This window comes from Schistocerca nitens, chromosome 5 (assembly GCF_023898315.1).
Source record: "Schistocerca nitens isolate TAMUIC-IGC-003100 chromosome 5, iqSchNite1.1, whole genome shotgun sequence".
Classification (NCBI taxonomy): Eukaryota; Metazoa; Arthropoda; class Insecta; order Orthoptera; family Acrididae; genus Schistocerca; species Schistocerca nitens.
The window spans coordinates 756,598,386-756,624,320 of NC_064618.1; the positions used below are offsets into that span (position 1 = coordinate 756,598,386).

The following is a 25,935-nucleotide window of genomic DNA, read 5'->3' on the forward strand; positions in this document are numbered from 1 at the left end:
TTTTACCCTCCACGCTGCCCTCCAATGCTAAATTTGTGATCCGTTGATGTCTCAGGACATGTCCTACCAACCGATCCCTTCTTCTAGTCAAGTTGTGCCACAAACGTCTCTTCTCCCCAATCCTATTCAATACCTCCTCATTAGTTACGTGATCTACCCACCTTATCTTCAGCATTCTTCTGTAGCACCACATTTCGAAAGCTTCTATTCTCTTCTTGTCCAAACTGGTTATCGTCCATGTTTCACTTCCATACATGGCTACACTCCATACAAATACTTTCAGAAACGACTTCCTGACACTTAAATCTATACTCGATGTTAACAAATTTCTCTTCTTGAGAAACGCTTTCCTTGCCATTGCCAGTCTACATTTTATATCCTCTCTACTTCGACCATCATCAGCTATTTTACTCTCTAAATAGAAGACTTAGAACTACTTAAACCTAACTAACCTAAGGACATCACACACATCGATACCCGAGGCAGGAGTCGAACCTGCGACCGTAGCAGCAGCGTGGTTCCGGACTGAAGCGCCTAGAACCGCTCGGCCACAACGGCCGGCCTGAGAGGTGTCGTACGTAGATGTTGATCTGATAGATTCCCTTCGGGCCGTCATATGCAGGAGAGCGGTGTCCCAGACGGCTCAGTATTCTCCTGGAAGTGGAAGTGTTTTTCAGTCATTTCTCTCAGTTATCCGACGGCTTGGTAACTCACATACGAACTACGAAAGCACCATCTAGCATTGGCCATACTCTGCCAGCTGTAGTTTAATGTTTGATTCTTGCTGCAGGCACCGACAACGTCATCTGAAGAGATGAATAGTCGAAAATCCCAACAGCTTTCGTGCTTATGAAATTTGAAATTGAAGAACTGAATAAAAAAACACTGTTTCATCACAGCAAACTCTGTCACAAAAACCTAGCACTCCACTCATCAATCATATAAATATATTGTGTAGCACAACACTTTCTACACTCCTGGAAATTGAAATAAGAACACCGTGAATTCATTGTCCCAGGAAGGGGAAACTTTATTGACACATTCATGGGGTCAGATACATCACATGATCACACTGACAGAACCACAGGCACATAGACACAGGCAACAGAGCATGCACAATGTCGGCACTAATACAGTGTATATCCACCTTTCGCAGCAATGCAGGCTGCTATTCTCCCATGGAGACGATCGTAGAGATGCTGGATGTAGTCCTGTGGAACGGCTTGCCATGCCATTTCCACCTGGCGCCTCAGTTGGACCAGCGTTCGTGCTGGACGTGCAGACCGCGTGAGACGACGCTTCATCCAGTCCCAAACATGCTCAATGGGGGACAGATCCGGAGATCTTGCTGGCCAGGGTAGTTGACTTACACCTTCTAGAGCACGTTGGGTGGCACGGGATACATGCGGACGTGCATTGTCCTGTTGGAACAGCAAGTTCCCTTGCCGGTCTAGGAATGGTAGAACGATGGGTTCGATGACGGTTTGGATGTACCGTGCACTATTCAGTGTCCCCTCGACGATCACCAGTGGTGTACGGCCAGTGTAGGAGATCGCTCCCCACACCATGATGCCGGGTGTTGGCCCTGTGTGCCTCGGTCGTATGCAGTCCTGATTGTGGCGCTCACCTGCACGGCGCCAAACACGCATACGACCATCATTGGCACCAAGGCAGAAGCGACTCTCATCGCTGAAGACGACACGTCTCCATTCGTCCCTCCATTCACGCCTGTCGCGGCACCACTGGAGGCGGGCTGCACGATGTTGGGGCGTGAGCGGAAGACGGCCTAACGGTGTGCGGGACCGTAGCCCAGCTTCATGGAGACGGTTGCGAATGGTCCTCGCCGATACCCCAGGAGCAACAGTGTCCCTAATTTGCTGGGAAGTGGCGGTGCGGTCCCCTACGGCACTGCGTAGGATCCTACGGTCTTGGCATGCATCCGTGCGTCGCTGCGGTCCGGTCCCAGGTCGACGGGCACGTGCACCTTCCGCCGACCACTGGCGACAACATCGATGTACTGTGGAGACCTCACGCCCCACGTGTTGAGCAATTCGGCGGTACGTCCACCCGGCCTCCCGCATGCCCACTATACGCCCTCGCTCAAAGTCCGTCAACTGCACATACGGTTCACGTCCACGCTGTCACGGCATGCTACCAGTGTTAAAGACTGCGATGGAGCTCCGTATGCCACGGCAAACTGGCTGACACTGACAGCGGCGGTGCACAAATGCTGCGCAGCTAGCGCCATTCGACGGCCAACACCGCGGTTCCTGGTGTGTCCGCTGTGCCGTGCGTGTAATCATTGCTTGTACAGCCCTCTCGCAGTGTCCGGAGCAAGTATGGTGGGTCTGACACACCGGTGTCAATGTGTTCTTTTTTCCATTTCCAGGAGTGTATTTCACTTCACAGAGACAACTTTCGATATTTGTCTATTTTTGCAAAACTAAATTGACATTGCTGCATGCCTAAGTTGTCAACATTGGAAATCAACATTGGAAACTCGGCATCCTCATATTTCCTTCACACGCTTTACTTTAATTGTTCAATTGTGGTGCTGGATTTGTTAATTGGTCTTCCTTTTTCCTCTACCTACCATTTATTTTCAGTCCGTAAAGTACAGTACATGTTACTTCTCTTATGGCAACGTTTTTGACGTTCCTGAAAAGGAACTGGCCTTCTCCTTTTGTCTTTCTTATTCCACAGGATTTCATTCCTTTTTCTGGGCTTGCTACTGCTTGCGGCGTTCGCTGCTTTCTTTATCTTATGACGTCCGCTTCACTGTTTTGTCTGACTTCATGGCATTTAAAATTTGTTGCTTTGAGGAAGCATCCGCTGTTGTAATTTTATTAAGTGACAACACTCCTTCTTTACTCCGTAACCTACACTTCGCGAGAAAGCAATTTCTAGATGACTGCAGGTACTATCTACAACTAGGAGAAGACATTTTCTTACGACATTTAGCATTTGTTTTGTGTATGTCTCATTTTTATCATCGGTGATGTGTGGAACAAATCACAACATACATTATTAGTGGTTGGACTATGTGAGAAATCTGAAACGTTCTTCTAATAGGGAATAGGAAAACAATAGAAAGGACTGGACCCCTTTTATTATCACTTGTTTTATTTAACAATTATATCAACAAATTCCTCTAAAACAACAATATCTTAATCATAATTACTTTAGATAATAAAAATAGTAAGTCACAAGAATTAGGTGAATCTGCTACCAATGTCTTTTTTATGAAACAAAGTCTACCCAAGAGAAAATATAATTAGCGCCAGAATTAATTAGCGAGGAGTGACACCAGGTCGCTCGAAGGCAGAACTAAAACTTAACTTGGAGAAGCCAAGGCGAAAGGCGGAAGGCAGCAGTTGGTACAAAAACCACTTCTAGAGCTTCGACCCGGAGTCACCTCCCGCTACCCAGGATTTCACAGCCCCAGTACCCATAGGTGGAAAAGTAGCGCTTACCCTGAAACACCAACCAGCCAGCTGTAACATTTAACAAGCGCACAGAACAGTTCCGCAGGGACAATGTAAACAACCACCAAAAGATATTAAATAACAGGTTAAATTATTCACTAATAAAACGGCACACTGCCTTTGCCCCACCACGACTGAGCTACACAGACAAGGTAAGCCAACAGCGCAAATCTTAACTTTAAGGGAAATTGCCTGCTATTAAGATATAAAAAAACTTACAATTACTAGCAAGGCCAGCGGGCACTCCAATCTTAGTCACAGTTAAATTACGTGAACTATTATGCCCCACTATTCAGTGAAAACCGTAACGAGCACTATTCTGAAAATTCCATTATTAGCTTTACTGGGGATCACAGCGCTAAGGCTACCAACAATCGAATGCAGTATATTTGATGAACAGATTACGGCCTTGCAGCTGGTTACGTATTGCATCAAAAAACAATTTCCCACGAGTTGGAAGAGGCACGCTCGTGCATTATATTAATATTTAACATCTGTCTTAAACACCATGAACTCTTCATAGGCACAGCTTTACTTCCATGGTAACACCCATGCTCTTACAGTTACCGGAAGTGAGGTAGCAGCCCTCAACACCTTCACATACATGCCCTAAGTACAATCTCACTTAACTTTTAATTGGGCGTTCGATATGGCTTGCGTCGGGTACAGCAGGCGGCAATAAGGCAGCGGACAACGGTAGACGACCGTAGGCCCTTACAAAATTGTGATAATAGTAATAATATTTTGAAAGTAATTTATATTTATGACTGAACACAATCGAATCCTTTAGGTTTTTACCATCAGAAAATTTCATTTTACCCCTCAGTGGGTAATTAGCCCCAGGTTGCGAACCAGCACCCTGACCAATATGAACATGTTAATAATATATTCATACAATGACTAACAACAGTTCAAGTGAAGTTAATCAACACTCTCGGAATATGTTAACAAATATCAGTTATTATGATTTATAGCTCTTACGCATTCACTGTTGTAATCACAGTTTTACCTTTCATACGCGGATGTCCATTATAAGCAATAATTTCTCCATTTATCTGTAATATTCGATGTAAAATATGTTGTACATAAATAACTCGTGACAGAATTTTCTCGTTCTCGTATTAACTGTATGATATCCACTTTAAAGCCTTTAACGTGACTACACTCATCGTGTACATATCTTGGCCTCAGGCTCCACACTCGCATAATCCACTCTATTAACTCAGACAATGAGCATCTTTCTGACTAGCTATGGTGCAGTTCAGAGAGAAGCAATTGTGGAATACACACTGCCCCGGCTAAAGTGAGAGAAATGCTTACTGCTTCAGTACCAATTTGACATTGCTGAATCTTGCAATCATCTTCGCGGCTGATTATTGCGCCACTTCGAACATCCTGTTCTCTCGCGACTCCAGTCATAAATCACGTTGGTCCGTCAACTCGATTACGAAGCGCGTCTACGTCGCCTGTAAGTAACTTCCTCATGCATTCAATTACATCAAGAGAATGGAGAGTCTCAATAAACTCCACTTGTTATTTTACGACCGATGATTCTTTGCACTTGCAAAGGAAAATATGTCAGAAAGTTGCTACATCTTAGTGTCTTGTTCATTTTTCCGTCCTGATATGAAGCCAAGACAGCCAAATTTTCGGTATACACCACCATCGATAGTACAGGAATTTGTCGAATACTTGCCGAATATCCACATTTTTTACTTCGCTACGATATCCCAGAGCGTGACTGATAATTTAGTCTTGAATTCGGCATATCATACATATTTGACAAAAGATATTGGGAACCATTCTTTTTCTTTGCGAGACAGGTTTTTTGATACTCCACAACTTCCTTAATTTAGCACAGAAAAATTATATACCCAAGACGTCACACTAATACTGTGTGAAATCACCTCTAGCTCTGATAACAGCTTCATTTCTGCGAGCAAGAGAGTCCACAAGTTACTTTAGATATACCATTTTCAGCTGAAGCCACTAATTGTTGAATAGATCCCATAGAGCTTCGAAATGAAGGACACTTGATTACTACATTTCCCCCAAGAGTTGATTATTACGTTTCTACCGGTATTTCAAATTGCCTTTCTTTGTGTGAAGCCGTGTAAACGTGGCTGTTCTTATCATGAAAGACGGGAGTGACCACAGCATACTCATCAAAAGATGTGGAAGTCCCTTAGTCTCTGAGAATGTTAAACATCCCACCTCATGTTAACGGAAATTTGATATAGTTGGCTAATGTCATGTGTGGCGCTTGTGGCACGTTATAGGGCGTGGTTTACTATATCGTGTCTAACAGTATACGCTGGAGTGCCTCTGCGTGCTGGCAGGAAATATTTGTTACCCACTCCACAAGTGATAGATCGTCACGTCATATGGATCGAGAACATGGGAAAGCAAAGGCCTTGAGCGATCACAGATAGCGGTACATACCGTATAAGATTTGGCGCCAAGATGCACAATTTCTAGTATTAATATTTAGTATTTGACTCGTTACAATTTCAGTCTCAAAATGCTGAGGACTCTGCCCAGTCTCATTCTATATAATTACAATTTCGCGTATTAGAAACTGACATGGAGAGATTAACAGAAGAACTACTGTATTGTTACGAAAGATCGGTGGACTTAACCGACCAGTCACGAAATTGCGCCCTGTGCGGGCTGCGAGAAACAGTTAGGGTACGTCTATTCATTACGTAAGGGATTTTCTTCAAAATTTATATCCACCCCCCCCCCCCCCCAACCTTGATGACATTTTGACATTTGGAGAGATGTGGTGAGACCTTCCACCCCCTCCCCACCCCCGCTCCCATGTCCGCCTCGCGTAAGGCTTAGTCCGTAGTCGGTTAAAAACGAATTCTTTTTTGTTTGTTTTAAACATTGCTTAAACCATGTTTTATTTATAAAACATATTTAATAGTATTCTTAATACATGATTAAAAACATTTCAATCATGCCAAAACTTAATAGTTTGCGGACGAACAGACACACTGAGATAGATGGACCCAAAGGCTGCACGGAGAGAGTATTAACCGTTTTGACGGATCCCCAAAAAGTGAGCCTTACGTTAGTACATTATATACTTAAAATTTCATTGAATCTCTACTTAGTTTGCAGATGAAAGACTACAATATTCGTACTTTCCTTTGAACCACATGATTATATTGCTTATCAATCTCTCGCTGGATATGGTAACTAAGAGAATTCTTGTCTGTGAACTTCACTTTAGTTTACTTTCAGAAACGATTAACTTCTTGCTCGCACTTGAGTTTCAACTTATCGGCATGTCGCTTATCATATGCATTGTAAATGTTTTGGTACAAATTAATGTTGAGCACAATAACGTCAGGTTTACACAAATTACAAAATATCACGGACTGACTCACTGATCGACACACAGTGATTTCGACTGGAGCGACCGCGAACAGATACATTACACAGTTCTCATGTTTGTATACCTGGTCGTGCATCTAGGGGGAACGGTTTTTATGGAATTTATATTACCAATTCCACGCAATATGTGATTTCTCTTCGCCCCCTCCCCCCATTTTTATTAAATTTGATATGTTTTTAGAGTTTGGTGAGTTTTGGTGTCTGGTCATGATGTCCGTTTCTTCGGATTTTTCTACTCGGCACGGAACCTTTGGTTCCATGACAACTATGGACTGAGGATGGCCTCAGGTGGTTAAGTGATTTTATTTATAAGTAACGTCCCGTTCTCTCTTTTATTTTATTTAATCCATTCTAGAAATTTTAGACGCGTAGTTTCTAATCTGACGTTTCAGACTTTAAAATCACCTCTCATTGTCGTATCACACAATATTTTGACTATTGTATTTTACACAAGATGATGAAACTTTAAGTATTCCAAAACAGGTCGTGTATAGAATAAGAAATTGTAGATGAAGCAACTGTTGTGCGATTTCTTCATTTTACAAAAAAGAAATCTGAGGTGGGGAAAATTTCGCAAATAATGCTCTCATGAATAGCCCTACAGTATAACCAGCAATTTAGTAGCTTGGCGACATCCGCCGTACAGAAGGTATACATACTGTAATGGTAGAAGTCTCTTTCCCTCGTATTACGTAATATGTATGACTGAAGGGGTGGGCAGAAAAATTCGTAACCCTCAGCGCAGTGGGAATTTGTCTGTGGTTTCATCTGGACTACATGCTGGCAAGATGGCTATATATTTTCGCCTTAACATACAATGAAGCGACAAAGAAGCTGGTGTAGGCATGGGTTTCAAATACAGAGATTTGTAAACAGGCAGAATCAGGCGCTGAGGTCGGCAATGGCTATCTAAGACAGCAGGTCTCTGGGGCATTTGTTAGATCGGCTATGGGACACAGCATCCCCAAGGTAGCGATGAAGTGGGGATTTTCCTGTACGTCCATTTCATGAGTGTACCGTGAATATCAGGAATTCTTAAAACATCAAATCTGCGACATCGCTGCGGCCCGAAAAAGATCCTGCAAGAGCGGGACCAACGACGACTGAAAAGAATCGTTCAGCGTAACGAAAGTGTAAACCTTCCGAAAATTGCTGCAGATTTCAATGCTGGGCCATCAACAAGTGTCAGAACGCGAACCATTCAACCGAACAACACAGATATGAGCTTTCCGAGCCGGAGACCCACTCGTATATCCTTGATGACTACACAACACAAAGCTTTACGCCTCACCTGAGCCTGTAAACATTTGACTGTTGATGACTGGAAACATATTGCCTGCTCAGACCAGTCTCGTTTCAAATTGCATCGAGCGGGTGGACGTGTACGGGTAAAGAGACAACATCACGAATCTATGGACCCTGCGTGTCAGCGGGGGACTGTTCAACCTGGTGGAAGCTCTGTAATGGTGCGGAGCGCGTGAAATTGGAATGATATGGGACCCATGATAAGTCAAGATACAAGTTTGACAGATGATACGTATGTAAGCATCCTGTCTGGATCACTTGCATCCTTTGATGTCCATTGTGAATTCCGACAGACTTGGACAATTCCAGAAGGACAATGCGACACCCCACACGTCTAGAATTGCTACAGAATGGTTCCAGGAATACGATTATGAGTTTAAACACGTCTGCTGGCCACCGAACTCCCCAGTCATGAACAATATTGAGCATATCTAGGATGCCTTGCAACGTGCTGTTTAAAAGAGATCTCCACCCCCTCATGGTCTTAAGGATTTATGACAGCCCTGCAGTATTCACGGTGTCACTTCCCTCCAGCACTACGTTAGACATTATTCGAATCCATGACACGTCTTGTAACGGCGCTTCAGCGTGCTCGCGGGGTCCTACACGATATTAGGCAGGTGTACCAGTTTCTTTGGCTCTTCGGTTTATTAGTACGTGTTTTTGGATGAAAACAGTACTATGCCACAGTATCAACATGAGACTGACGTCGAAATCTTTTAATCGTGTAAAGAGGTATATATTTGGCGAAGATGTTACTGGCGACAGCGATCGATTGGTTGCTAGCAGTTATGCAGCTCCTGGTAACGCACCAAGAAATACAAGTGGGGTTTAATATTATACTGAAAGAGTCTAACGTTAAAATGTTTAGACATAGGATTTGTTAATGTTTCGAGGAATTATTTGATGTTGGCAGTATATAGATTTCATATAATATAGTCAATTAAGACCTGAGTTGTTGTTACAATAATTCTTTCGTTTTACCTTGTAGCAACAGAAAATTCTATAGTGAACGTGTTTGAGGGTTCTGGTTGTTTTGAAACGAATGTTAAACACTGCGTTTTAGCACTATTTCGTGTCCCGTTTTATTTATCTGGAAACATCTGTATATAATTACTTTTAGGAAGAAGCAGAATGTACACACTATGAAATAAAAGCAGGATGCGGGTAAGTATCTACTACACTACTAAGACCACAAAACTTCTGAAACAGGAAAATAAATATCTTTAAGAAGGCAGTAAACAAGCATAGTAGATATGGAGACATACCATATGAATGCAATAATGGAAATGTGGGTCATAGAGACACAGTCAAGAAAAAGGGTAATGCATTGTAGTCGGAAGAGTTTCATATTTGTAGAACGATATTTTGATGGCCTCTGGAATCAGACAACTAAAATTCGTATTTACACTCCTGGAAATTGAAATAAGAACACCGTGAATTCATTGTCCCAGGAAGGGGAAACTTTATTGACACATTCCTGGGGTCAGATACATCACATGATCACACTGACAGAACCCAGGCACATAGACACAGGCAACAGAGCATGCACAATGTCGGCACTAGTACACTGTATATCCACCTTTCGCAGCAATGCAGGCTGCTATTCTCCCATGGAGACGATCGTAGAGATGCTGGATGTAGTCCTGTGGAACGGCTTGCCATGCCATTTCCACCTGGCGCCTCAGTTGGACCAGCGTTCGTGCTGGACGTGCAGACCGCGTGAGACAACGCTTCATCCGGTCCCAAACATGCTCAATGGGGGACAGATCCGGAGATCTTGCTGGCCAGGGTAGTTGACTTACACCTTCTAGAGCACGTTGGGTGGCACGGGATACATGCGGACGTGCATTGTCCTGTTGGAACAGCAAGTTCCCTTGCCGGTCTAGGAATGGTAGAACGATGGGTTCGATGACGGTTTGGATGTACCGTGCACTATTCAGTGTCCCCTCGACGATCACCAGTGGTGTACGGCCAGTGTAGGAGATCGCTCCCCACACCATGATGCCGGGTGTTGGCCCTGTGTGCAGGGTGTTGGCCCTGTATGCAGTCCTGATTGTGGCGCTCACCTGCACGGCGCCAAACACGCATACGACCATCATTGGCACCAAGGCAGAAGCGACTCTCATCGCTGAAGACGACACGTCTCCATTTGTCCCTCCTTTCACGCCTGTCGCGACACCACTGGAGGCGGGCTGCACGATGTTGGGGCGTGAGCGGAAGACGGCCTAACGGTGTGCGGGACCGTAGCCCAGCTTCATGGAGACGGTTGCGAATGGTCCTCGCCGATACCCCAGGAGCAACAGTGTCCCTAATTTGCTGGGAAGTGGCGGTGCGGTCCCCTACGGCACTGCGTAGGATCCTACGGTCTTGGCGTGCATCCGTGCGTCGCTGCGGTCCGGTCCCAGGTCGACGGGCACGTGCACCTTCCGCCGACCACTGGCGACAACATCGATGTACTGTGGAGACCTCACGCCCCACGTGTTGAGCAATTCGGCGGTACGTCCACCCGGCCTCCCGCATGCCCACTATACGCCCTCGCTCAAAGTCCGTCAACTGCACATACGGTTCACGTCCACGCTGTCGCGGCATGCTACCAGTGTTAAAGACTGCGATGGAGCTCCGTATGCCACGGCAAACTGGCTGACACTGACGGCGGCGGTGCACAAATGCTGCGCAGCTAGCGCCATTCGACGGCCAACACCGCGGTTCCTGGTGTGTCCGCTGTGCCGTGCGTGTGATCATTGCTTGTACAGCCCTCTCGCAGTGTCCGGAGCAAGTATGGTGGGTCTGACACACCGGTGTCAATGTGTTCTTTTTTCCATTTCCAGGAGTGTATTTGTTTGGTCTTATAGGAACACGTCTTAATAAAAGGAGGAAAGGTCAGTCCTCACCACAGTCTTCTTACAAGCATAAGTCCTATCACTCTATAATCAATGTAGATGGGCAATTCCAGTGAATGTGCAGAAAGTCCTTCGTGGTAGTCGATGGTAACAGCTCCCAGAAATGAACGAAGACACGAAAACCATCCAAATCGTGTACCTGAAGAAAGAGTCCATGAACGTATCGAAAGAATATTCCTATATGAGATACGAGTACATTATAGCTGAACGACAAACCCACCTAGAATATTTAATAATAATTTGAATATAACTGTTTCTATACCGCTGCTAAGTTGTCAGTTGTATAATATTAGATTTCAACTACCAGAAGCAAATACTTACAGAACTTGTAATACGCTGTATGTTATGTTCAGCAATTCAAGAAGTATTGGTGACGAGAGTAACAAGGCCCTTGAAGCAAAAGGGCTGTACTTGAGAAACGCTTATACACAGAGGACGGAATTTCCAAAATTGATTACTGCACCTAAGGAAAATCCCAAAAACATACACACAGTTTTATCGACCAGCATCAAACGTTACTCACACCAAAACCTTCCTGTGGACCTTCTTTTTATTTCCCTAATATTACTCTGTGAATGCTACTATAACAGTTTCTTTCTTTTTAATGTTTAGCACCTCTGGTAAACTACTCTCCGATGTAAGACAGTAAAACTCATATAATTGCTCTGAAAACGTTACCAGGTATTCTTTAATGAAGACTGTACTAACTCACCGTAGCAGGGGCGTTCTTACAAGTAAACAGTTTTCTAGGACTTACTAATAATATTTTAAACTATTTTATAGGACTTACTAATAATAGAATAAATTTCTTTATTTCCGTCTAAGATCACAAACTTGTTAGGTCCTCAGACTTCAGGTTTCGGTCATCCATGACCATCTTCAGCTCTGCAGCAAGACATGTGAAAAACGCAAGTACAACTAATGGATTGTCTACAACTTAAAACAATAAAATAGGCCACAAAGAAAAATATTACTGACGTACATGTGAAAATTATGAGGTTTAAATATGGCGGAGCATATATTAAAAGAATGTCCAAAAATAATCGTCAAAGGATAAAAATGAAATCAGCTCAGATGATATAGAATAAAAAGAAAATTTCAATCGATAAAGTCTGTAGTAAGCTTAGGAGGTGAATAAGTCATATCAGTAATTAAATGCAATAACTTAAAACGCTACCGAAGTTAGTTGGTTAAAAAAATAGATAAATGACAATAACTCTGATACGCACCTGTGGCGAATTTTATATAAAGTATAATTAAATACATAAGAACAATCTTACGTAGTTCACAGAATAATACGGAAATGATAAAACAAGTAGGGAAAGAAGCCAAATAAATGAAAACAGACAGTTGCAGGTACTCAGTACCCTCTGTTGGCGTGAGCGCCAGAATGCCGCATATACGAGAAGTGGTCAGAGAAACGTAAAAGGCAGAGGACCCCTCCTACCCTGCGACTGGCGTTCCTAAAAAAGAAAGATAAAACACAGTACCAGTTATTTAACAAGATTGTCTAGTTAATGAAATATATAAGCAAAGAAAGAACAACAAAACAAGATAGTAATACGCTCAACGTAAGTAAACGAAATAAATATGTAAAGCACTCTATGATAGGTAAAGACAAAGACAAGATGTACACATAACAGAGGCGTTCAGTGATTATAGCAGAACACTGGAAAACAAAGCAAAGGAGACTTGGGTACAAAATCGTTCTGCCACTCAGCTCTTTTGCTGAATCTCGTTTTTCCGCATCATAAATTTCAAACTCTTCAAACAAGGTGACCACATGACCTTTTTCCATCCTGTGGAGAAAATGGATGAATACTAACAATGCTCCCTATACAATGACCATTTTTTGATAAATGCAATCCCAGAGCAGACGATATAATATTTATCACAGTTATTACAATCAATCCTTATACTCCAGAGCCATCAAATTTGTCTTACACCCTTTCCAGTTTACGCTTTGCTCGCAATTTTAGGTTGTTGTTAACTTGAAAACCGCATCTAACATTAGATTTTCTGCAACATTTCTCTATTTTCTGGGCCATTTGGCGTGAAATTTCATTGGAATGATTTTAATTCGTTCTTTATTGGTTCTGTTCTCTGTGTAAGGTTCGTCTGTCTGCTGTTTATTATACTTTCTTTAGCCTATTGTAAGGGTGCGTTACGACATTTACAGAAAAAGCAATATCTATGGCAGTTTGCTTTAAAATGGTGAATTCTTTACATATGTCGTTTTCGGCCAAACGTTTAGCTGTGAAACTTGGCATAGACAGGAATAAAGAAGTTTGCTCTGATTTCTCCGGATCACTGTTCGATTCGCGGCTATGTCGCAGTTTTTGTTACTAATGATTACTAATAATAGTTTTACCAATACGACAGATTACGTAGCAAAAAAAATAGTGTGACAGTTCGTAGAAAAATTTACTCATAACTCCATTATGATTTACGATTTACAGATTTAGCCAAACAAATAACATGCATTAATTCAAAAGTATGTTCTCATGAGTTAGCACTTCCATCCGCTGACGCCTTCGATTAAAATAAGTGGTATTTATGTCTTACGTAGTCTGTATTTTCTGTGGGTTGGGTGATGCTCGAGACATGAGCAGATCAACCCAAGAGGGAATTTAATAGTACTCATCCTCACATGGTCTTACAGAACCCACCTCTTGAGGCCAGTGGGAAATTACCGGCCAAAGTCATCTAAAGGTGCGCCAGAAGGCAACTTGCTGATACTGTTCGCTGCGTACATACTGTCCCACAAAGACAGGAAACGGGAATGATTACTTATACATAGACCATTAGAATTTATGTTTTGTAAGAGAGATGTAGCAGCTAAGGTCTAAACCAGACTGACTGATATAAAAGGAATTAACTGTGAGAAACAAATGGAATGTAATATCAAATGTTAACGGATATTGCCAGACGGTGATGGGTCGGCGTTTCTCACCAAGTGCTTATCTACCAGGTAAGTTATCCTCTCCCTACGATCATCCCATTTTTTGTGGACGTGTAGCAGTGTTCATTTCCCGCAGACACTTAGAGGATTCGTCGCTCATGAAGACTCAGTGGCTTTCAGTCCACTTGAAGGCTTGATGGGCAACAGTTGGAAATGAAAGACAGATTAGTATGCTGTCATGGTCACTGGAAACGGTGCTGAAAGTCGATTCTGCCCGCAAAGATTAACCTCAGTTTCTTTGCAATTGCAGTTGTAAATATTAGTGTGCATTCTGACAAAGAACACAATGAGCTTATAAAGGCACATTTGCATGCCGTGCGTGAGTTTCCTCGGAAACGCTAAATCTTAATTAAATAATTAATCTGTGACAAATAAATAAAGCCTATGGCACAGAACTGCAGCGCTGTGTCGCTGATAAAACAAAACACAATTACGACACTCTTATGTTTCATTAAGAAAGAGAGGTCGAGGACAACAGCTGAGGCTGGAAGCACGTATATTTTATTAACTGGCACACCGCCATATTTGATGTTATATAAGGACACTGCGAGTTGCAATCTTACTAGGCACTCGATTCTGTAAAGAATTTATATTTATGAAAGTAAGTAAAATTATTTAACTGTAGGCTTATTCGTTGAATATATCTGATTTAACTAACTGTGTAAACTTTTTATGTTTAGTAGACAGTCACCTCTGTACGACGTATTGACATGGCTGGCAAATTATTCTAATATTGAGATTTAGATTTGAGTCCGCACCTACCGCAGCAGTCTTTGGAAACGATTTAAATACGAAGTCCGATTATTTGAGTCTTATTTCACGGTCAACTACGAATAACATTACATTTACGAAAAAGCCATTGTCAAGCGTCTGATACCGAATAATTAAACGTCCACGTTCCAGATAAGCAAATATTAATTACATCCAATCACTATCATACATTATACAATAAATTAATATTTTATTTTATTTATTTTATAAGCTGTTATCAGAAACATGTTAAACTCGATGAAATTAATAGTGCTTCTCTGATGTTATAATAAGATGATGCGAGCAGATGAACAAGGAATCAATAAATGAACAAAGATTTGACTAATCGCATGTTTTTATTGGGTTATTTACAATTATTTCGACCCAGTTATTATTTATATGAATAATGATGTGATCTTCGTATTTTCAACCAGTTTAATCTGATTACATATTGGCTGTTGCATACAAAGGCCAACCAACCTTTCCTGGGAGTCCAGTAGTAGATTCCGATGCACCACTGCAGGTTTACTGCAACACTTGGACCTTCACATTGACGATGAAACACAGAAATTGCATCGGGACTGAATACAAAAGGCACAATGCCGACTTCTGTCCAGGTGGAGTAACGCTTCAAACAGTCTGTGCTTTGAACCTTTCCTGGGAGACCAGTAGTAGATTCCGTTGCACCACTGCAGGTTTACTGTAACCCTTGGACCTCCACATTGACGATTAAACACAGGAATTGCATCGGGACTGAATAGTAAAAGGCACAATGTCGACTTCTGTCTAGGGGGAGTAACGCTTCAAACAGTCTGTGTTGGAACCTTTCCCGGGAGTCCAGTAATCCTAATCGCCATGAGTTTGCTATGATGTATAACTTCACGATCAGGGTAAGAGCATTTGTATTGTGTAGCCATCTTCCTGAAGTGCGTTCGTGACCTGAGTATTAGAAGGGATCTGAGAACGCTACTCCTGGTTATCCTGTTCATGTAATTCATTCGTTATGTAACTTTTTGCACCTTTATTTGCAGTTATTTGCTCCACTTCTGCGATTTTCGTTCAGCAGCATCACGAAAACAAGGTAAAACATTTCATCTTCCGGTAATGACGTACTCCTAACCAGTACTTCCTTAAAAATTTCGTGTCATGCAAGAGATATCATGGTTGGTCTCCTAAAAAATTATTTAACTGTGCATCATTATGGAAACAAAATCGGTAAACGAGTCTTAGTAATTTCTTGTTTTGTGGCAATTAACCACACTGAATGTACTGGTAGCTGGCTAACATGACGTCAACGTAATATTTTGTATGCTAATAATGTGGAGCAGTGTTGTATTCTGAATAATATTTTAACTTGAAACTTAAACAAAAATATCTTATATCATTTGAAACTACCTGCGCCGAAAATCGCTCTATGCAAACTAGAATATTTCAGGAGTACGTCATGGTAGAAGGTGTGTCCTGACAGAGTCCAAAGGTAGTCCGCTGTCACCTTTGCGTCAACAACAACATCGTTATAATAAAAGTATCACTATTATTTACCACTTAATTATAGTATAGGCTTAAACCAAAGCTATAGCCTAAAGGAGGGAAGTCGAATGGTGAAGGGGAAATTGGTGTAATCTCATTCGTTTGATGTAAAGCAATGGAAAAAATAAGTTTAAAGTTGAAAATACAGATGCTCATCGCAGCATTTTCAGTTCCTCAGAACGTCGGAAATCTGTTAACGAAACCTGAAGACTGCTTATTTTGTCGACCCCTTGAAAATCCCTGGCATCAGAGAATAGACTCGGAATATAAATGAAACATGTGTCACTAAATATCAAGAAGGTTATCTCGTACACAGCTGACAACACTGGTCAACAATTACAATGTTAAATAAATAATTTCAGCTGTTTCCCATGCGTTTGTATCGGCCAAATCCAAAAATGAAGTCACACGTGTTCCAATAACCACAATTTTTTTTGTAATATAAAAAAATCTACTTTCTTATTTCTTAATGTGATTAAAAGAATATAATTTTATTTGAATGGGTCAACAGTTGATATATTTGCTTCAAACGTTTGTTGTTTATGACTTCAGGAATCACAACACAGTTGAACAATGAACTTTTCGTCTTGGTAATGGCTTTCTCCCTATTACAAAGGTTTGCTCCAATAACGGATAAAGTGAAAGATCTGTTGCAGATAGTGTCGTGCATAGCTGCCAGAGGAGTAGAAGCTTTGTTTAATGAAAGAAGCTAATCCTGTGTATTCTTCAACTGTGAACTGACAAGTATAATGTCGGCTAATAGTATATTTTCTCAGGCGTTTTTTTAGGAGAGGAACGTGTCTTGCAAACGTTCAAACGATAAAAATAATTTTAGTTACGTTTGTGGCGAATTCACTTTAAAAGAGAAAAGGCAAAATTTGACTACTGTCATGCATGGCCTGCAGTATATTTGTGCTGTTGATTGTCATCTAAAAATATATTTGAAACGTGTAACATAATTAACTGGCTGCTTAAAAGGAGTCTGTCATGTGTCTTTTACAGTTCCTATAATATGGCGGGAGCCTGACGAAAATCTGAATGCTGCTTCTGCTTGACAAATAAATCTGGAATTCGTTTTAAGCTCATTTATTCTGTTAAATATCCGTGTTTAGAATTATCAATTCGACCGTTTCCTCATGGATGAGGTCTTCCCCTACCATCTCCACCAGACGGCAAAAATATGACTGCAGATTTTGAAACCGTTGATGACATTAGTGAATTCCCGCAGCAGAGTGGCCCCAGTTTTTTGCAATGAGTTACCACAAACGAAGCCTCAATTTGCAGCATAGAAGGATCTAAACGACTTGGTTCGTGATCTTGGTTTACCTAAAAGTAAAGCAGGATTACTTGCTTCAACATTGACAGGCTGGCACATTCATAGGATGGGACCAAACTAAGTTCGTCCCATCAAAGCCAAAAGGAATTCAAGCATTTATTTTCTAAATAGGACCAAGATCGGCATTTTTTCATTGACTCGTTGAAAACCAGCTTGAAAGGTGTGTTGCAACATGATGGAAATAAGTTTTATTCATTCCTGTAGCTCACGATGTAGACACGAAGGAGAGCTACACGAACACGCATCTCTTGCTAGCCACTATTCGATGTATAGGCTATTCATGGTAGATATGTGCGGATTTTAAAGTGATAGCTCTTCTGCTTCGATTACAGCATGACTATACAAAATTTTGCTGCCTCTTGTGCATGTGGGATAGCAGAGATAGAAGCAAGTACGAAAAGCTGGCCAAAGAGGGACTCGTTCAATCCAGAAAGACAAATATTGTTCATCGATCATTTGTAAGTCCTGAAAAAGTCTTACTGCGTTCATTCTATGTTTGACTAAAATTGTTGTGAAATTAATGGATCGTAACAGGAGTGTATTTCTCTTCCTAAAAACCACGTTCCCAAAATTTAGCTAAGCGAAACTAAAAGAGGGAGTATTTGTTGAACCACAAATTAGGAAAATTATAAAAGATTCACAATCTGAAAGCCTGTTAAATATGTTAATATATGTTAAATATGGTTCCCTTTCAAAAAGTTGTCATAAACGTTCTAGGAAACTACAGATCTGAGCATTAAAGAGAACGACTCAGCGAATGGACTGAGAACTACAAGGTCATGGGCTGTAAAATATCGTTGAAAATACGCATGTAGACCTCCAACATTCATTTCTTCCGTGAGGTCCTCCGTGCTGTCAGCGACGAACATGGCGAACTCTTCCACAACGACATCGCTGAAATGGAAAAACGCTACCCGGGAAAATAGACTCCAAGTAAGTTGGCAGACTGCTGCTGGATACTCAAGAGAGCTGTTCCTTAACCAAACGACAGTCGAAACTACATTTCATATATTGTACATTTTAGGTAGTTAAAAATTATTCTAAGAGTTTACATCTACTGAAACGTACGATTATTCACTGTGTGTGATGCAAAAGTTCTGTTAGACTTTCAGGACAAAATACTCAGTAAAAATCACAATTATACTTCTTTTAGTATTAAAAACCTAAAATTTTATTTATCAGTGCAATGAAGGGCTTCTAAAATCGGAACAGTTTTAATGTTAAGTCTATGTACATTCATTGCAAGCCGTCGTACTGTACTTGGTGGAGGGACTATTATTCAACACTCTCGGGCTATGCCTTCCGTAAAACCATGATAACCATTATCAGGGACTTGACACACACTTCCAAATGAAGGTATCTCCAAGGCCTTTCCCCACCTTACGGAATAAATCCATATTACTTCTGCTTGTTTTCTTATTTCATCAACGCGCCTTCCAGCAGTCGTGGTTTGGTGTCCCCTTAGCTTTTATAATTCAACGAAGGACTTCCTCGATGTATCTGTCATCGATTCGCCTCGCTATACGTCTAGCAGACCTTCATTACAGTCACACTCTGTCTGGTCCGCGGTCCATCTGTTTATTTTCCTCTCTCCCGTAGATGTTATCAGCATACATCTGTACACTGGTCTCTGATCAAAACTGTTTTCGAATAGTTTCCATTTTAAATGTCCACGTTGCACTGCCGTAAGCCATACTTGGCAATACAAACTGATTGTAAACTTGTAAAGTCATTTCAGGCATACTGATTACTTAGTACTGATAACACTACATAGCTTGCCAAACTCCTATATATCACTTTTATTCTATTTATTTCTTTTACTTTTGCCACATTAGAGACTGTGGCGTTAACTGTGCTTGGGTTCGATGAAAATAAAACCTGAGCCTCCGTTCAAACACGCTAAAAATTCAACCTGTGGAAGTCTTCAGTGCCATGTTAAGAACCTCGGGTTTCAAGACTAAATAATTGTAAGCCAAAAAATTTCGTCATAGCAAAATATTTTTTTTTATAAAAACTTGCAACAGGTACGGACAGTAACAGCGAATATCGGACGTTTGTGTGTATACTGTTGCCAATATTTTCTTGGATAGTATTCTGGGAAATAAAAAGTATGGCAGGTTTACACAACCTACCACAAATCAATTCACTCTGAAGTGGCGTTGGCGACTCTCTGCATTATTTAAGGACGTATGTCTCTCAACATGTTTAACGGATGTGAGGTCACGAAACAAAGTATAAACGTTTATTTAACACCAGATTTAGGCTGCCTGAAGGCTAGTTCAATTTTAATTTACATTAATATTAACTTAAAAGATAATTTATGTGAAGCCATCATACAACTTTTATTCAATCAATATTGAGGATATTCAGCCCAATTTTAAATCATGTGATTATTGACACAGCATGTTTCGGGCCAACATCATCCGATTTTCAAGTGTCAAAAACAAGAAAACCAGATAAAACAATCCTCCTTATAGCGATAGAAATGTAAGGATTACAGATGTCCTTAGTTACAAACTACCTTAAAATGTTTTATGGCATTAGGCCTCGTCACAAAAAAGAAGCTGCACACGTGAATTGTCAACTAAAACCATAAAACATCAAACGCCTGTGCATCCACCGTTCTCGAGGTACAGTTGCAAACTGAGAGCCGCTGCCATCACCTACCAACTACGATATTTACTTGAAGCCTCATGCTCAGTACCAACGATACTACTGTCTGTCATAAAATGTTTGAGAAATGACTTTTGTCTGGTCCTAGCCCATTCTAACTTAAAACTACATCTCAGCAGCAATCTGAACGGAATTAGCATGCGTAAATCCTACGTCACTAGGTAAAATATGTTGGTGGCTGCTTCTTAAAGAGGATATCGCTAAATTGTGCCCAGAAATGCTCTTTAGACTCTTTCGTCCTCTCATTTAAAACGCCGACGCACTCCTCTTTCAAGACACAATAAATCTCTACCTATTCTAAATATGATAGCAACCACCCTCATGCTTTCCTTTATATCCCCCAACGAATGCTGCTTATTCTTGAGATGCTTTGCTACAAGTGACGAGCCGTTCTCTCTATTATTATGCTCCCTATATCAATTATTAAAACCCAGTCCCGTATGCCCCCTCCTTAAAATTGGGAAATATTGTCCTGAAACATGTTGTGGCAATAACCACACGATTGAAAAGTGGGTTGGATATCCTCAACACAACTGAAAAGAGATTTTGTGTAGTATATTAAGTTTTTAGTGTATGTTGTACGAAAATTACTGGAGTCCACTGTTATTCCCAAAACTCTGTCTCCCATCTTAGCAAAATAAAATAAAAGTAGTATTTGAAATGGAAATGAAGTCCCATGCTTCTTTACAGAGCGTAGGGGAACGATGCGGGAGACCCGCACCGCCTTACTAAGCAAGGTCCTAATGGAGGTGGTTTGCCGTTGCCTTCCTCCGACCGTAATGGGGATGAATGATGATGATGAAGACGACACAACAACACCCAGTCATCTCGAGGCAGGAATAATCCCTGACCCCGCCGGGAATCGAACCCGGGACCCCGTGCTCGGGAAGCGAGAACGCTACCGCGAGACCACGAGGGGCGGACAAAAGTAGTAATTACGAAATTTAAAACGACTGAGAATCGGTATGCAGGTTGTCTCTCCTGAGAGTCGTCGGGCGCATTCCCTCCAGTGTTTCAGCAGATATATGCAGTTTCGTTTTCGCAAATGTAGCTAGAGTCAGCTCAAACAAATCCTGTTTATCACGTCTTTCATACGACGCTCAGCATCGAAGGAAAGCATCGGTTTGTTTCCCATTACAAACTACAAGCAGAATTTTACGTGCCCATTAGACAGAGTAGTCCCAAATTAGTCTAGTTCGAATTTTTTTTATCGGCTGTATTAACAGGGACAGTCGTGTGACTAGGGCCTCCCGTCGTGTAGTCTTTCGATTTGATGGCACTTCGGCGACTTACGCGTCGATGGGGATGAAATCATGATGATTAGGACAACACAACACCCAGTCCCTGGGCGGAGAAAATCTCCGACCCAGCCGTGAATCGAACCCGAGCCCTTAGGATTGACATTCTGTCGCGCTGACCGCTCAACTACCGGGAGCGGACAACAGGGACAGTGAAACACGAAGAATAACCAATATTCCGGCAGCGACAGAGCGCCCTGGCCTTTGCTGACTGCTACCGCCATGCAGGAGCGCTTCTTGTGTACTGATTATTATTTTATTTTACTGTTGCCGTTAATTCATATCAACAAAACGAATAACGCACTAGACTAATTTTGGACACCTCTGTCGAATGGGCACGTAAAATTCAGCTTCAGAAGTCAAAGCTTTCCGTCGATGTTGGGCATCGTACGCAAGACTTGATCAGCAGAACTTGCTTGAGTTTACTCCAGCTACACGTTTGCAGAAACGGAATTGCAAATATCTGCCGAAACACCAGAGCAAATGCTCTTGAGAACCCATAACAGAGACACCTGGTATAAAGTTGGAAACAAATTTTGTGTAGATTCCAAAACTCGACATAGATTTTTCAAATATGCATATTTTTGAAGTAACGGAAATGTAATATATTTTCCTTTTTGCAGTATTAATTAAGCTGATGTGTTTGGGTTTCAATTGAATGTGTAAAACATGATCTTTCGTACTCTACGAGCTGCTGAACAAATGTTACTTTTGCAAACAATCGTTTCATTGAATTTCAGTATTGCACAATAGCTTCCTTTATTTATACATGTCATTTTGGCATTAGCCAAATTAGTAGGTACCGAATGAAACCTATTATAGTCGTTAGTTATGATCCTTAATCCATGGTAGCAAAATGCGCGGTGGAGGATTAAACTGACTTCAACATTTGAAATTTAGATTTCTTGCAGGAATCCTGTAATACAGCTTCAGAAGAATTGTATGGTACGACATCCATTGAATCAGCAGGCAATCAGCAATGTTTTGCTGTTGTTTTAAATTGTGTTATGTATGGGGAACAAAATTAAGTCACTTGATACAAATTTGGGGTATGGTTAAAGAACACGTTACTAGGTGTCGTGATCGACTGTGAGTCGATAATCAATTGTGAAATTATGTGCATCACAAGACATCAGTGGAACGTCAATGCCCCAAATTTATCCCATTAACACGTAAAGCCTTGCATATAGATCGAGAAAATGTAGGAAACAGGCTAATACGACTCTGCGAATACTTAGCTTTGTTTTGTTTTTCAACACCATTGTTATGCTGTTCCATGACGTGGATAAAAGGTTATATTTGTTTGTATAAAACCAGAGCTTCCTAGGTTTTCCTGAAACAACTTCTGCCAGTGCTTGAGTTTGGAGGTTACTGAGTTCTATAAGTGGTTCAGTTTTTACGTGGTGGTAGGTCCTTACACGACACGAATTCGCGTAAGGGAGATCAAACCTGAGTTTTACATGGGATGGAATAAACCGCCGGGGAATAGTTTAGGTAAATGAAACAACACTTAGATTGAGGAAACATTATTTTTGTCACGGGAATGTATTGTTGTTATTGTTGTGATCAGCAATAATACTGGTGTCATGTATCTCTCCTCAACAGTATATGTTCTGAAAGTAACTACTACTGGTCCCTACATTCATTTGAACCTGCTTACTGTATTCAAACCCTACACGCTCTCTACGACCCCCTCCCGAAACTTCCACCTATTACAAAATGAGCTACTCTTTGACATCTCGATTATGTCACAAATCCTATGCCTTCCTTTAGTCAAGTTGTGCCATAAAGCTATTTTATCCTGAGATTTGTTGAGTATCTCTTTATTAGTTACTCGATCCTTCTTCTGCATCTTTCTATAGAACAACATTCTCGTCTTATGTGCAATGTTTCTCGTCCACTTTTAAATTCCATAAAAGGCTGCACACTAAATAAATACTTTCAGAAAAGTGACACTAGTTTATAACCAATGTTAACATGTTCTGATTCATTTTTGTTGGCACTGGAATGTAGTCTTCTGTATCTTATAACGTACAATCACTCAACAGTGTAGTGAACTCTGTTTTATCTGGAGTCTTACATTTTGACCACCAGCATGTACACAAAAATTTACATTAATAGTCCATCATATACAACATATTGCTGAAATCTAAATTTAGAAGATTTATTACAGTATTGGAGATCCCATAATAAAATTAAAGAACATATTCCGTCGAGAGTATCGCTTTCTGTGGGAACATAACGGCATTCAATTGAGGCGACATAAATCGTCAGAAATCGAAATGTGAATGGCAAGGCATTTTCTCTGCAAAACAAGTCCAGCGCTTTAAGGACTGTGGCATCCTATATGACAGAGCTGTACTTCTTAACAATGCTTATTTACCTATGTGTCTCACGTAATGGTTGAAGCCTTGGTAGCTGACAACACAGGGGCATCTTGCGTGCCATTGTCATAACTGTAATGGACTCGTATAAATGATATGTGCGAGTGTAATGCAGTGTTTTCTTCGTGTTGTTGATGATGGAGAAGGTGAGAGAAGATGACTTCCGCTGTCGGTACATAGCCTACTCCTCTCATATAGCACCAACAGGATCTTGTGCCATAATATACCATAGTCAACATTATTTTAAAGCTAATACTATGAAATACTGTGGTGAAAGCTACCACGTCGGCTTGTAATAAACAATAATTTTCCTCTAAGTACATCATAGCAAATATTATTCTTCGTTACTGACTGGTCAGTTAAAAACCTTTACTTAAATTTGTGTCGTTAGGTTTCTTTTTCCTGTCAGGCCACCAAATGAATATTCTTACAGATTCTTTCCCTGGCGGTACTTTGAGATTTTAAACGCCTGCTCGCAAGGTCGTATTGCCAAGAAACTCTGCTTTCTTCTTTTACAGACGGCTGAAATTAAGTCTTCAGTTTGTATTGCGGAGTTTCTAATTAGCCAAGAAGCGCTTAAAGAATTAAAAATTGCCTTCTCCTCTCTCCCAGGTCAGTGTCAGATTTTCCAACAAAGTGAATTTCCAATAATGACGAAAGGTGCGCCAGATTAATTCGGCAAGATTTCATGCTTATTGAGGTCAATGTTTCATTTCGTTTACACGGCCTTTCCAAGGGGAGCTTCACGTCACGTTAATATTGACATATTTGCAGCAGCTCGAGGGATAAAGAGAATTGAGAAGTCGCGGAGTCCTCTGGATTCTCGACAACTTCTATCTGCGGACATTCGTACGGCGACCAGAGAACGCTGCACTTCATAATGGCGAAGGCTAAGGGCACCGGTAAGTTGCGTAAACCGTCTTCTGTTCAGAACTGCAGTACTGTTTTTAGTCCTCTGTCTTTCGGGCAGAACTGCAGTACTGTTTTTAGTCTTCTGTCTTTCAACTTCAAATTGGAGCTATACCGTTTAATTTAAGACTACGAAATTCGGACAGGACAGCAACCACTGAAAAAACTTAATAAATTCTTTTTACTGGTGCTGCTAACATGTAGTTATTTTAAAAGGATGAGTCGCATTAATCATTTCACATTTTATTTTTCCAGTAAGTTCATAGTGAACAGTAGGAGAGAGACGAAGATACTTACATTGTAAACAAAGCAAGTAGTTTTAACTGAATTTTCCGTGGGTGAGTAGCAGAACATGGCATAGGAACCACTCCCCAATGTTTAAGGATTGTACAGGAGAAACACTTTTAGGTTGTAGATTAAAATTTATTAATTACTATTTTGACATATTAACCTGTTGAATTTCGAATTCATTGACGCAGATTTTTTTCTATAAGTAATGTAATTCCGAACCAGTGATAAACAGGTTAATGTTAAGTAAGTACTTAGGTATAATTCATACTAAAACTGTTGCTCCAGCTGGTGTTGTTAGTAGTCAAGGTCTATAAGCGACTAGGTGAGATGGGTAATTTGAACGACCTCTTAAAAGCAAGTACCGCAATATAAATGTCTGCACTTGGCATTAAAATAATTATTTCTGTGTTTAAAAGTCACCTGTTTGTCGTTACAGCAGTCATCGTGTTGTTGATAAGGGTACATGAAATGGAACTTGACCGAATATTGGCAGATTTCCGGCAGTAGTGTATTACTCATAACTCTGAGGCAATTGAAAATAAACATGTTCATTTCACATCCTTAATGTAGTCCTTCACAAGTTAAATCCTTACAGGAAGAAAACGTATTTTGAGCCACTTAAAACATTACGAGAAACAAAATGCTTTTCCTGCATTAGTTCTGCAATAGCGAGTATTAATGAAACAATACTTCTATATTAATGCTAC

General features: G+C 41.0%; 1 protein-coding gene across 1 annotated transcript in view; it reads left to right on the forward strand.

Moving 5' to 3' along the window:
- Window positions 1–24,894: 24,894 nt before the first annotated feature.
- Window positions 24,895–25,935, forward strand: part of LOC126260701 (uncharacterized) — a 67,866-nt gene continuing 66,825 nt past the window's right edge. The window contains exon 1 of the mRNA XM_049958036.1: window positions 24,895–24,930. Coding sequence (XP_049813993.1) covers window positions 24,909–24,930 — 22 coding nt within the window. The 5' untranslated portion in view covers window positions 24,895–24,908. The remainder of the gene's footprint in view (window positions 24,931–25,935) is intronic.